Raw genomic sequence first — 14,495 nt, forward strand, 5'->3', positions numbered from 1 at the left:
CTCTACAAAGTTACCAGTTGGTAGTTCAATGAGTAGAAGGGACTTAAAAAAAAAAACTAAACAGGATTGTATGCATCACCCCTAGGATTTCCTGAAATTAAACAAATGCATAATAAAAAAATGCTTACAGGGTTTTTTTTTCAGATTTTGAAACAAAATAATTAGCATTAGAGAGTGGTATGCATTTCCTAAAGCTTTGTACCAATATTAAGGTAATGGCTTTTAAAACCCTGACACTTTTTTTATTGCACGGCATGAAAAATTAAACTGCAGAACCCATAGCTTGAAAAATTAGTGGGATTCAAAAGAAGGATGTGACGTTTATATGAATAAAGAAAACATCCAGAGATTTATTACACATGATTTTAGAAATGTGTTTTTTACAGGGAGTAATAAACCCTCATGCTTCAGGCCCTGCGCTGATAACAGCTCACAGTGGTTAAGGAGAAATTTTTGCTGTGGTCAGGTACCGCCATGACGTATCCTCTGAAGCATCAGATACTGGTCACTGTCAGAAAAAGGACCACTGGTCTGACCCATTCTGATAATTACTATCTTCCCATTATAATGTTCAATTAACTGTAATATGGTAGAGGGCTTTACAAAAATCATGACCACCACAGAAATCTCTCTTCAGCATGTTTTCAGTCTCACAAGGCAGTTTATCTTTCATTCCATGTTCCACAACCACCAGTTTACTTTGATGTGCATCTAACGCCGTACATTTCTGATGATTATCATATGAAATTTAGTAAATTCCCATAGTTTCTTGTACTTAAACAGAAGTGCAAGATTATGCAGGCAATTAGGTGAGAAAACAGTGATGGAAAGATTGATCAAAATACATCTGTCCTTTCAGATTTACTGTACTTTACATGGTCCTTACATCAAAAATCAATGGTATTAATGCTAGTCATAAAATTGACTGCCACACTATTCCCTTTCCGTATTGCTGACCATTAATCGGAGCAGCTGAACAAACCCATTAAATTGAAACATAGTGACAAGGCTTAATGTAAAAACAAAAAAAATCACCTTTAACTGGCAATTAGTTTACAGCCTTTGGTCAATCTCTAATTAAGAGATTTCAGTTCCAAGCCGACTTCACTCTGCTCAAGGTAGTTAAGCTTTCATGAGGAGGAATCTCCAATTTTAATTTTTTGAAAAACAATTCTTCAGTGTAGCAGCTTCAGAAAGGGCTCTGAAATTCGCTGCAGGGCGAGCCGTCCAGTCCTTAGAGTGGCAAACTGAATGGGAGTTTTGTCCAAGGAAGAAATGCAGGCTCTGGCCCTAAAGCTCACATCCTACATCATCAACTAGACTACAGATGGCCTGCCCTCAGAAGCTGCTAGTTACTAAAGCTGATGGGTGTGGCTGGAGAAGTCAAAGGTACCCTTCGTATAGCCATGCAGGGATCTGAATGCTGTGCAGTACGCAACTGCCTGACAAAGCTAGGAACAGCTTTGGTCTCGTGTCCTGCTAGGTGGATGTACAGTTATAATAAAGGAACTGTTTAAGGCACATACTCCTTGCACTCATGCAAAGACCCCACACATGGCACTCTCTTTGCAGCATTAAGGCCTTCGTTACTATAGGCTGCAAGAAAAAGAACCCCGCTCAAGCAAATTGGCACTCAGCTCACTCACAATATGGCAACCCCAACAAAAGTGAAAGTTTAGGGCCAGATTCTGCTCTCATTTGCACTGGTATGATCTAGAATAATGCCACCAACCTGAATCTGAACACCAAAACCTGGCCCTTTCTCTTTGGAATGCAGTGTGCTGTGGTAAATCCTTTCTAGACAAGTAGAAGCAATTAGCCAAAATCTGTCCTTGGTAGCTCAGGCATAATTAAGAGCACAATTTAGCTCTATATGGAAGTCACAATTACAACCCAAACAGCCTACCACATGGACCAAAGACTGCATTTTCAGCCTTGCTGTGGATTTCTCTTATTCTAGTAAGAGCCATCTCACTATTCCATTTTTCTTGGGTGTGGAAGGATCCAGCACATCCCTCGGCACGCGCCGCTTCCCGCCGCCCCCATTGGCCCGGGACAGCGAACCGCGGCGAGTGGGGGCCGCAATCGGCTGAACCTGCCGCGTCAGCAGGTAAATAAACTGGCCCGGCCCGCTAGGGTGCTTACCCTGGCGAGCCGCGTGCCAAACGTTGCCGACCCCTGGTCTAGTGGATTGGGACTAAACAGAGCTGGATTCTATTCCCAGTTCTGGCACTGAATTGCTGGGTGACCTTGGGCAAGTCACTTCACCTCAGTTTGCTCATCTATAAAATAGGGAAGATGATGCTTACCTCCTCTGTAAAGCGCTTTGAGAGCTACAGCTGAAAAGCGCTATATAAGAGATAGGAATTAACTCCTGCAGAGGAAAAAATTGAAGTCTGACCCAGGTAAGCAAAACTGGAACTGATCCTTAACCAGTCTTTTAAAATGTAATTATTTGTAATTTCAGGTCTCCAGGTATCCCAGTAGAGACCAGTGATGTGGAATATTAAACAGGTTTGATTTTGCAATGTATTATTTACAAACTTCTTCGTTCCCTTTTCCTTTCTACAAGAGATATTAGAAGGGTTAGAAAAGGCTAAGTAAGTCCAGATATTTTTGTTCCAGATTCATTCAGGTTATACTCCTCGGTAGGCCATGCTGAAAGAGGGCAAAGTATTTCAGGGAGTATCACTTAACATAAAACATTGTACCTTTATAAAACTTTCATCATGTTCCAATTCACAATGATTACACCAATAAATCTTGTCAACAAAATCATTAAAGCTAACAAACAGCTCGTGGAGAAGAGATGGTTTACTGTGCATGAGAGGCAGATTTTTCTAAATTTATAGTGACACAAAATTGATTACTGATTTCAACATCTGTTGCAAATTTTGCATTTTACAGTCTCTTTAAAAAAATAAATCTTGATTCAGAAACAAAGACCAGTCTCTCCAAACGGACTAACAGAGATTTCTCCCCTCAACCACACAAAATAATCTCCACACAAACCAAAATCTGTTGCAAGCATAAAGGCTATAATTATAGGCATATACTGTATAATGTAATAGAGCATTAGCACCAAACACAACTAAGATTCAACTCCCAGAGTATACGAATTTACAAACATCATGTGTAAACACACAGAACCAAAGAGTAAGTTGCAGTAAGAATCACATTAAAAAGAAGAGTTAAGTAAACAGGACCAGACACAAGCTTGCATAATTTTGAAATCTAGATGCAGGCATCTCCATATACACTCAGATATCTATGAGGAATTACATAGAAGTGGTGTCATAAATAGAGTCCGAAAGTGGTAAACTGATGTATCATTGCCGCTTCACATTTTGAGGCCCTGATCCTGCAAATGGGTCTGCAAACACCATCCCTTAAGGTGACTCCATGCATGGAGCACAGATCTACGTGTGTGTGTCGCTTGGCAGGATCGGGGAGTATGGCACTGTAGTTAAGGGTCTGGCTGTTCAATAGGTGAAGTCCCCAGTTAAGCAGAGTTAAGAACCTTCTTTCATACTGAAGATGAGGAACTTCTGCAGCACTGCAACTGCAAAGAGTCATTACCCTTTTCCCAATGAAATTTCAATTAATTTGAAGAAAGGAAAAGATCTAAAACTTAGGATCCAAATCCCACAAAAAGATACAATTCAGAATGAACTCTGGAAAGGCTCACTAGGGAGGTCCTTAGCTTGTGTGACCCTTTTTTAAGGGCAGGATAATGTCCTGCTTTGTCATCAATTCTTGCAGGGCCATAATGCTATATTAACCTAGGGTTTGGGCTCCCTCGCCCCAACGTTCTAATCTGTTTAAGAGAACATTGGCACCTGCACTCTGAAAGTTAAAACAGTGCAATAATGCCTACTTGGTGTCTGGCAGCACAGCAAGTACTTTGAGGTACAGTGTACTGAGCAGATTGGAAAGGATTTATGATGATTAAGTCAAGGAGACGGAGAAGTAAGAGGTACCTAGGGGGCACCTAAAGATGACAAAGAGGTGGCACTATGCGGAGGCGGAAAAGAACTCTGCAGAATGCGTCAAGCTCACAAAATTGACTTTTTCCTATACTCTGGTATTCATCAGCTCCATGAATTTCCTTTATGAGTGAGCAAACAGTTCCCTGCTTAAAAATTAGTTGAACTAATTTCTCAAAGAAAAATATACGTGTGCGCACAGGTACCACAGGGTAATGATGGATCCCAAACGCAGATCTTAACACTCTGCTGACACCTACTTCAACTTTTCTCCAAGATAATTTTACAGCTTCTGTTGTACAAATATGTAAGTCACTTACCATAAAATATAATTTATCCGATTTTAAAGGGAGTACATTTTTATGCCATTTTTCAGCCCCAAAGCAGCTGACCAACTATGAGCCAAATTATGCTTGGGGTCCCCACACAAGGTCGCTCCACCCCTTGTACTAACCGCCACACCCTCTTTTTATGAAACGTGTCACCGGATTTGTACTGTCCATGCAGCACAGACAGGTTCTTAATTTTCAACAGCTGTCATCGTAAAGAACCTCACTCAGTAGAATTCATGGAAATCAAGTCTATAGAATCATAGTTTTTAAAGACCAAAAGGGGCCATTACATTATCTAGTCTGACTGTGTAACACAGGCCAATGGAATGTCACCCAACTACTCCTGTACTGAGCCCAAAACCCTCGGTTTGGCTAAAGCATCTCTTCCAGAAAGGTATTCAAACTTGAGCTAAAGACTTCAAGAGATAGAGGATCCACGACTTCCCTCAGTAGTTTGTTCCAGTAGTTCACGACCCTCACTGTTAAAAGCATCAGCTTTAGTTCTAATTTTAAATCTGTCTGGCTTTACCTTCCAGCCACCGGTTCTTATTATTTCTTTCACCACTACACTGAAAAAACCCTTTAGTACCAGTCATTTTCTTCCCAGGAAGGTACTTGTCAACTGTAAATTAAGTCAGCCCTTCATCTTTTTGATCAGCTAAAGTCATCTGCTTTGGAAGGATGAAGGGGTGAGTGAGCTCTGCTGGGTATTTCAGACATGATGCTTGGAAGAAGCACATTTTAAATTAGATGTTAGTTTAATCACTCAGTTGACACCTGTCCCTTACTTTTCATTGATAAACAGTGCTTAAGACATGTTCAGAATATACATTTAGATCTAAAACAAATAAAGCTTTCCGAGTACCCACCAGCTACCTAACACTAAATCACACAGATCTCTCGGAAAGCGTATCTCAGAATGGAAAATTCATCATAAAGAGCACTGCAATAAAGATTACTTTGGAGAGAGCAAGACTTATGCCCGAAAACAGCTTCTCCGCATCAGCTGGAAGATACACTGTTGCTTGCACTGGAAAATGATATCCTGATAAGAGATGGTCAGAGATTTTCTGAGGAAACTTTATTCCGAAAACACCAGGTCATTGAACCACAAATTTCTCATGAAAGCAAGACTGGTTTAACAAACTAGGGGTGAAACCCTGCCCCGCTAGCGTTCTGATGAAATCCTGCCATGCCACACAGTCTGCCCTGGAGCTAGAGACCCCAGGCGCCTAGCGTTTGCAGCTCCAGGACAGCCCCACCATGCCAGGATTTCCAGGATCTCTGCTGTGGAGCCAGGACTCTCAGCACCACAGCAGGGAGCCTGCAAGAGCTGGGATCCTGGAAGTCCTGGGACGATCTCCCCGGGTCTGCGACTCCAGACAGCTTTCCCCAGAGCTGGAGACCCCAGGGCTCCCAGACTACCTGGCTCTCCAAGATGCCAGGCTGGGACTGACTCTCATACTTACAGTACCAACTACAATAGAGCCCTGCTCTTGTCTGGGCCCTCTGTGTGCTACTGTGATACAAGCAACCAACCACAGGCAGGATGAGGGAGAGCAAGAATACAGGAACAACTCTTGCCAAACAAACAAAGTTGTAGCAAGCACAGGAAGACATTTTATGTCAGTTTTTAGAAGCCTCTTATTTTCTGACAGCACAGGGGATGAAAACCCACTATAAACCCTTAACAACAGTGACCTTATATCAACTACAATATCATCCTGTCTGTGTCTTGGAGGAATTATGTAAGACACGACAGCTGAATGCATCGTGCAAAACTGAGGACTTGTGTTCTGTTTCCTGAAACATAGCACTGCTTTTCTCAACACAATGCATCATCGCTTCCCTATCCCAACATCCATATTGTAGTATGAACCGTATACCTTGAGATCATCAGAAGCAGCATCAGCTTTCCCCACACTTAATTCATCAGAGTCCTATGAAACAGTGCTTAATCTCCGACTTGGTCACCAAAGCATGCACACCGAGGAGAAAACTTGGAAGGTTCTCCTTCTTAATAAATCACTTCAGGTGTTTCTAGACACCCCCTATAACCACAGCCATGTGTAAAATTACAAAATCATCTAAAAATATACAAGCTTCCTAGGGGATTTTGACATTTGCATATTTTTGCCCTGGTATTATGCGAATCAGACCCCATTGCTGATCAAGGATATCATCAACCTTGGCTGCTATTAAGAGGGTGCTGTGTTGTCAGTGTTATAAGAACACCCAAATCTGTCTTTGAAGGGAAAAAAAATGCAGCTATCAGCATGGCTTTTTTCCCCCTTCCTCTTCACCTTGACCAAAAGTATTTTTAGCTCTATGGATATAACTGCCAATATGTTCCTCACAAAAAATGAAGGTGGAAAGATTCTGACAACAGGCAGGAATTCAGCAGTGAATGTACCTTATATAACCAAGGTCAAGAGAGAGATTCTACTAGCCAAAGTCAAATTTCCTAATACATCAAAATGTCCCCCTTTTTTGTTTGGTTGGTTTTGTTTCCTTTTGGGTTAATCGAGTTTGGGCCTCCCCAAGCCAAATCCTGATCCCATTAAAGTTAATGGAAATTTTGCCCCTGACTTTGCTGAAGCCAGGATTCCGCCCTGAGTTTACGAAGATGATCCTGTACACGGACACTCAACACAAGTACCTTTACCCGTGTGAGTACTGCCAGCAAGTGAAACCGGTGTATCCACGTGAAAAAACTAATTGCATGCATTTGCAGGACCAAGCCTTCGGGCAGTTCCATTGAAGTTAATGGGTCTATTCATGTAAGTAAATCTGGCAGAAACAGGCCTAATATTTGTAGTCTCGGAACATAGCAAAGCTTATTATATACACTAAATAGCATCTCCCATCTGCTCAGTCTCACTGGCAGCATGTAAAGTTGTGCCAGAAATATGAATAAAAGCTTTTTTTCCAGAGTGCTGCAATAGTAAAGACAAGAGAAAACATGTACACGAAACACCTATCTTGTTAATTCACACAGTGCCCAAATCAGATTAGTAGAGCTCTCTTCAGATAGATGGAAAACTATAAAGATTGTGGCCTAAACTCACAGCTGGTATAAGCAGGTCTTAAGCCTGCAGTGAATTTGGCCCAGTGTTCAACTGCCTTATGCAGTACAGAAAGAAAGTTACAACCTGGAAATATCAGAAAGAGGCAGCATCCTTACATTGCTCAAGTATATACAGCCACTATCTTTGGCCCCAATCCTGCAAACAAACATTTACACGTATGCTTATTTTTACACATCAGTAGTCCCATTGCAGCCAATGTGGAAGTGTTCACAAGACAGGGGCTTTGCTGAGATCCTGGTGAAAGCTTTGGAAACTAATGTTAGCTATCACATGTGCTTTCATGCCCTCTTCTGGGCTTCCTACCTTTCTCTAACCGCCTCATTTTGGCTGCGAGCTGTTTCGGCAGGGACTACCTCCATTTTGGACAAGAAAATAAATATACGATTCTCTTCCTGACACACATTCTAGCTCTTGTCTCCTGAAATTTATTCCCATATAAAAAACCCCAAAGTTCTTTGTTAGCTTTGAGTTCGGATTGCTAGACTGCTTATCCTAATGCCACAAACTGTACAGAGCACAGAAATAAAGCTCTTCATTTCAGCATCCCATTTCCTTCAAGCCCCACAACCTCCCCCCCGCTTCCTGAGTGGAAAATGGGCAGAAAGGGGAAAAAGTTAACAAAAACTATTCTTAACTTGGTACCTTTTCAGCCAAGGCCTTTAAACTGTCTAGAAACCTTTGCCAGAAATCCTTGAAGAGGGGACGGTCAATTTTCTTCAGGCTTTCTTTGGTGCTAGCATCCACGCTGACATACAGCTGCGTTACTGGCTCAAGGTTCCTTGTCAATAAAAAGGAGAGGAAAATCATTATTTTCAGACATTATAGCTAACTGAATTTATGCTTTTTTACAGAAGCATCCATAAGACATAACATTGCAGATCAAATAACTATGCTGGATTCTGCTCTGTTCCCAAAAGCAAAAGCAGTAATGTAATATTTACAGCATACTCTCTCAAAGTTCAGCAGTGCATCTTTAGCAAATGGCTGGGGTTTCTAATAGCGACAGAAAATAGTCTTTCACCACATAATGTGCCACAAAGCAAGGAACACCACATACTAACCACTCGCAGAAGGGTGAAACCCAGTGATAGTTCAACGATCCAATCCTCACTGAACAGCATATTTCATCCAGGTAGAACACTAATTAAGAACCTTCCCAAGCGGCCTGTGATCAAAGGAGCCTGTGGTCTCAACAGAAGCATTTAAAAGCTTCACTTCCTATTAGAGCATCTGCAGGCAAAGTGCCCTAAAATGCAACCTGTCCTATAGGAAGGCAGCCCTATTCAACAGAAATGCAGTGCTGCTCAATGGAGTTCACCCAGCAGAGTGGGACATCTCTGAGCTGGGCAGGTGGAACTTTAAGGCTCCAAAACTGTAGCCGACACAAACGGGCATTTTGCAACAAAAGAAGTATAAAAGTGGCTTCAGAAATGTGCTCCTGGTACTTTGTAGAGGACCTTATTTCATGGGACCCACCCAAAATTTTGCGCTGAATCCTTTTGAACTAGCACTACTGTAAGCATGCTTGGGGCCAGAGACCTAATATAATATGAGGCATTGATTCCAAAGCATATCCTTAGTTTATAATTTCCTCCCCACACTTTAATAACCCAGGCTCCCAAGTTCCAACATTTTGAGGACTGTTCCTCTGGTGCAAAAAGTGTGGGATACAGCTCCCACAAGGACATCAATGCCTTTGTCTAGTTGACTAAAGAGGTCATTACAGCAATCCCAGCCTGCATCAGTTTAAGTGGAAAGGGCTGCAACTTGGATTTCTGCAGGAAAGCATATTATGCTATAGCTCTTTTATAATTGAAGACATTAGGCTGTTTACAAGTGTAATCTCCTGGTGAATGTGTGTTACAGGTCCCCTCTAAGCTGATCCACAGAGGACAGGAGTTGTCACAGCCCCCAGTTAAAACACACATTCACCAGTGGGTTAACACAACCACTACGTAAGCGACTTCTAAAAGCTTAAACCTATTCCATGAGCCTGTGACTGATTTCATCCATGCTGGAACCCCAAGGCTAGCAAGTGTGATGCAGACACAGATAACTGGGGATGCAAAGAGCGGAATAAATAACACTGTATTCTGCTATGCAAGGAATAATGAACAAAGAGTAACAAGCTGAGAGAATCAGACTTAGCAAGCTCCTTAAAAGCAAGAGAAATAGACAAAGTAAATTAATTTTTATACCCTTTCGTCTCTTCTGGAGGGCTGGTGACATTTGTCAAACACTGGGCAAAAACACTCTACCACAATGCCTTCTAGACAAAGTGACAGCTTCAAAATTTTATCGCACAGCGTCTTAACTCAATATCTTAGGAAATTAAGGAAGAGCCTTCCACAAATGCTGCCTGTGAAGGCTGCTAATGAGCAGGCTACAACTCCAGTCTGATCTGGTGCTTTAAAAAAAGAATCCTTCATACAGCTGTCAATCACTCCTGCTTTAAAAAAACATGAAGGTAAAAACTAAAAGTGACAAGAATTGCCTGGAATGAGACCAGAGCTGAGCTGTCAATGGTCAGAAAATCCAATTACTCGACATGAACTTGCAAAGTACCCAAGCATATTCCTCCTCTCCAGATTCAGACAAGAACAGATCATTAATGGGAAACAAATCTAACATTTTAGATTAAGAACCGTTTTACTAGTGAGCATGCTCTGGACTGACAGTCCAAGTGGCAATCACCTAAATGGCCAAGTGTTCCAGGTATCAAGGGATTGAAATATTCAATTACAAAGAGCGTAGCCAGTCTTTTGCATGTTACATTTTCCTAATAAAATAACATATTATTATTAAGGTATCACTGAAGACAGAGCTAGTCACTTTCAGAATGGTAACTGGAAAAGTTCCTCTTCTCCAAGGAACCAAAGCATACCCCATCCCCAGCAGCTGCAGGCAGCCAGCAGAATTACACCTCTACCCCGATATAACACAACCCGATATAACATGAATTCGAATATAACGCGGTAAAGCGGTGCTCCGGGGGAGCGGGGCTGCGCACTCTGGTGGATCAAAGCAAATTCTATATAACGCGGTTTCACCTATAACGCGGTAAGATTTTTTGGCTCCCGAGGACAGCGTTATATCGGGGTAGAGGTGTAGTAGTTATACCACAGAAGGATGGGGACACGATCATGAGCAGGGGTTTTACATACCCTCTTGCACTATGCTGTTCCGCTTTGCAGTGACGGACTGAGCCCCAGCACCCACAAGGGGGCATAGTTGGGTCTGAAAGTACAGTATATGAATACACTTGTCATTCTATCCCACAAGCTGTGAGGGCGGCTGCGATATTCCATGGGGCTCTGACATGGATTTAGCAGTGAACAAACAAGGGACACAACCTATTGTAACTAAAAAACAGTGGATATAATTATCAGCTAAACCTGCAAATGCTTTTGTACACAGACAGCGTCAGAGCCCTAAGAGACTTACAATACAGACAAAAATCATGTCAATAAACTGTAGAGTCTAAACTCAGCAGCAGAAATAGGACCACTCTTATCTTAGCAAGGTTTGTGTGTTCTTAAAGCAAATCTTATTAACTGCTGTACCAGATACCAGGCTAGGATTTTGCTAGTTGGGCTCAATGGACATGCTGATGAGAGAGCCAAACTAGAATTTTATCACCAAAAAAAAAAAAAAAAAACACATCAGTTTCCAAGAAATATATTTTCAAAAATAGTGTTGGCTCTCTTTTTAAATTCTATGTTTAGTTTCTAGAAAGAGCAGTTTCTGTCTATCAGGCACATAATACATGGTTTGAAAAGTAACTTGATTACACAATTACCCAGTCATTTGGAATGGCTTTGGAGTACCTAATTACTCACTCCAAAAAATGTGCAGTTCCCCCCCACCCCCGCACTCCCCACATTCAGACCAAAAAGGAGCCAGAGAGGAAGCCAAAATATCAGAGATTGCTGATGTGTAAGTTATTCTTTTGCAACAAATGGAATGTCCTGTTCACCTGGAATTAGAGATTGTGGGAAACATAACACAAAGCCATTGCTGCTGTACCTCCACTCACACTGCTAGCATTCCACCAGAGAAGAATTTGGGTCTATGCTGTTAACTAATGCCTTTCGGAGTACTCTCTCCCCCCCGCCCCCTGCAGTTGTGGGAGCTGAAGACAAGGTCTGAGTATTAGCAGCGAGTTTTTCAGTGCTGTACGGATTTTTGGTTAAAAAGGGGTCAAGCACTCTCAAAAGAGACAAATAATACTTTGCATTCACCCAGGACCTTTAATCGAAGTATCTGAACATGCTTTACAAATATTAAATATTAAAACTTCCCTCTGCGAGGTTAGATAAAAATGACTAATTACCTTTTGCAGGTGGGAATATTGAGAGAAGAAGTGAGTGACTTGCCCAAGGTCACAAGGAAGCGAGTGAGTGAACTGGGAATAGAACTCATGAGCTTTAATTTGTTCCCCGTCTATTAGAAACACTCCCTTCCTTTACTCAACTGCAACACCAAAAGCAAAATACAATTTGCATTTCATTTGTTTTATCCTTATAGACTTTAGGTATCTCCAGAACCTTCTGGAATGGACGTTTGGTTATACTGCCTATATTTCACTTCAAAATAATTGCACTGAATTTAAGAGGCACAGGGAAAAAAAATAAAGTAAATGTACATTGGTGTGGAGAAGAGAAGGAAGAGGGAGGGAAACGAGCCCGGAGAGACTAAAACTATGACCCAGGCAGATTCTGAGCAATAATTTTAATGGCTATTTCTAATGCAGACTGTGGCATTGTGTATTTCCACTATGATAAAGTATAAGCAAACCATACATCACCAACTCTTTAGAACAAGACAAAACCATTAAAAAAAAAACCAAACCACTTTGTAGGATTCTCACCTAATCTCCACAGGGAACTGTGCATTTGTAACCAGGAAGCTGGAGATGTTGTGCCGGTGCAGCAGTTTTAAGAACGTGTTGATTTCTGGGTACATAATTGGCTCTCCCACCAGAGACAGCGCACAGTGTTTCACCACCATCCCTTCTGCAAAGCGATCTACTCTCACTCCTGGCACACCTGGAAAAAAGGAAAGGGGGGGGGGAAGAGTGCTGTGGGAAAAGAATTTACAGAGTAATTCATGCAAAACCTACATGCACAGCAATCTTGAATATTCATTGGAAACTGGGAAGAGAGTAAAGTGCGGATGAAAATTTGCTGACCATCACAGGGAAAGAGAAGATTGGTTAATCCTGGGGGGGAGGAGGGGGGAAAGCAACATTTTACCCTCCAATAACTGAACACCAATTTGTAAGCAGCCCTTCTGAATCATCTACTTGAGACAATCCACCTATGCTGCTACTCATTTTAAGATTTTCATTGTGTCAAGATCAAGAAAACGGGACTGATGATTGACGCTACTGAGCCAGATCTGCAGCTGGTATAAATTAACATGGCTTCATTGAAGTCAATGCCCCAACATTGCTTTGCATCAACGGAGGACTCAGCTCACTGTGTATACAATGAACCTATATAAACAACAAAGGCAATATTTTAGTACACAGTATAGAATGGTCTCTCGCCCATAATAAGTCCTCAAAACACAAGTGAAGGAATAGGAACGAGGGAACAAAACCAAGCACCATACGCCGTTCTTTAAGAAATTAAAAAGTTATGCTCCTCCTCCCTCGGAGCCGAAAGTAGTTTGTGCATTTCACATGAAAACAAAGGCCCACATTTCATTTAACACAGCAACAATATTCCATTGCAAATCAATATCAGTCACCAATACCATCTGGTTTAAGACATTTCCTAAGAGACAAAAGACCTATTAACACACAAACACTGCTTCATCCCTGAGTTGCAAGGACCACTTCCAAGTGAGAAGGTAGAAACAATAAGGCTACCAACTGTAGCGATGCCATGGAACAGTCATCAGATGTAAGTGCTTTTAGCTCCTAATAACATGAGCCAGATTCATACTAGCGATCTGGGAATGAAGAGCGCTCTATCCCATCCATTACCAGCTCCCTGAGCTTCTGCGTCTGCACGTGAACTCATTTCACTAGGAATAAGAGGCAAGCCAATTCAAATTTCTATTCTGAAGATGTCACTTTATATTGCCCTGAGGTGCCTTGATGTATTTGAATAATATACTAAGCATTTTAAAAGAGTTATGGCTTCATAGTCCTCAACTCACCTCATGTTGCCTAGACACTGCAGCTCAAATGGTACAGAAAATTACCCACTAGACTGCAACATCAAGATAAAAAAAGGTGTTCTGAGGATACAGCCTCAACCTTAAATAGAGAAGTTGGTCTGTGAACAGAACCAGGAAGTACACCTCTACCCCGATATAATGCTGTCCACAGCAGCCAAAAAATCTAACCCCGTTATATCAAACTTGCTTTGATCCGCTGGAGCGCACAGCCCCGACCCCCAGAACGGTGCTTTACCGCATTATATCTGAATTTGTTATATCAGATCGCGTTATATCGGGGTAGAGGTGTATAGTCCGTTTAAAATGGGTTAGATTTAGTCCTGAGCCCGTGACAGCTTTAGTATCTACTCGCTTGGGACCCTGCAGGACTAGAAATGGGAATTTTACCCCACTGGAAAGGAAAATCGCAGCTTTACAATGGGACAAACAGCACTTTCTTCTAGTTCTGGAAGGGGCAGAGATATCAGACATTAAAGTCATGACATTTCCATGTCTCAAAGTTATTCTGGGAGGCATTTAGCTTAATTTCTCTTCCCCTATGAACCCTACGCTATTGGACAATGGTGACCAAGGCACCAGGCTTACAGGCAGAGGGAAATAAGAAATAATCCCAACAGTACATTTTTTAATTCTCTAAAATTTTCCTACAACAGTTATTGTCCAACATGGCATGCACTACATACACAATGGTGGGGTATTGAGCTTTTAGAAGCAATCATTTTGACCAGCATAAATGATATGCTAAATCAGGGTTATTCCCAATGAGTACATGGACATGTTAAGAAGCACATGAACTCCCATACACTTAATAACTAAACAGAATGACCACATTCAACTTCCCATTTCTGGTGGCGGAGCTCACTTTCAGTTCTAAGGCGCTTACTCTTCCACCTCCTCAG

General features: G+C 41.7%; 1 protein-coding gene across 2 annotated transcripts in view; it reads right to left on the bottom strand.

Moving 5' to 3' along the window:
- LOC112110133 (S-adenosyl-L-methionine-dependent tRNA 4-demethylwyosine synthase) overlaps positions 1–14,495 on the bottom strand; it is a 124,347-nt gene that overhangs the window by 53,887 nt on the left and 55,965 nt on the right. For both annotated transcript variants that reach the window (XM_024204981.2, XM_024204982.3), the window contains exons 13-14: positions 12,278–12,455; positions 8,050–8,185 (exon numbers count right to left, since the gene is read on the bottom strand). In XM_024204981.2, the coding sequence (XP_024060749.1) occupies positions 8,050–8,185; positions 12,278–12,455 (314 nt within the window). The remainder of the gene's footprint in view (positions 1–8,049; positions 8,186–12,277; positions 12,456–14,495) is intronic.

The sequence above is a fragment of the Terrapene carolina genome, unplaced genomic scaffold (assembly GCF_002925995.2).
Source record: "Terrapene carolina triunguis isolate 2854851 unplaced genomic scaffold, T_m_triunguis-2.0 Scaffold231, whole genome shotgun sequence".
Classification (NCBI taxonomy): domain Eukaryota; kingdom Metazoa; phylum Chordata; order Testudines; family Emydidae; genus Terrapene; species Terrapene triunguis.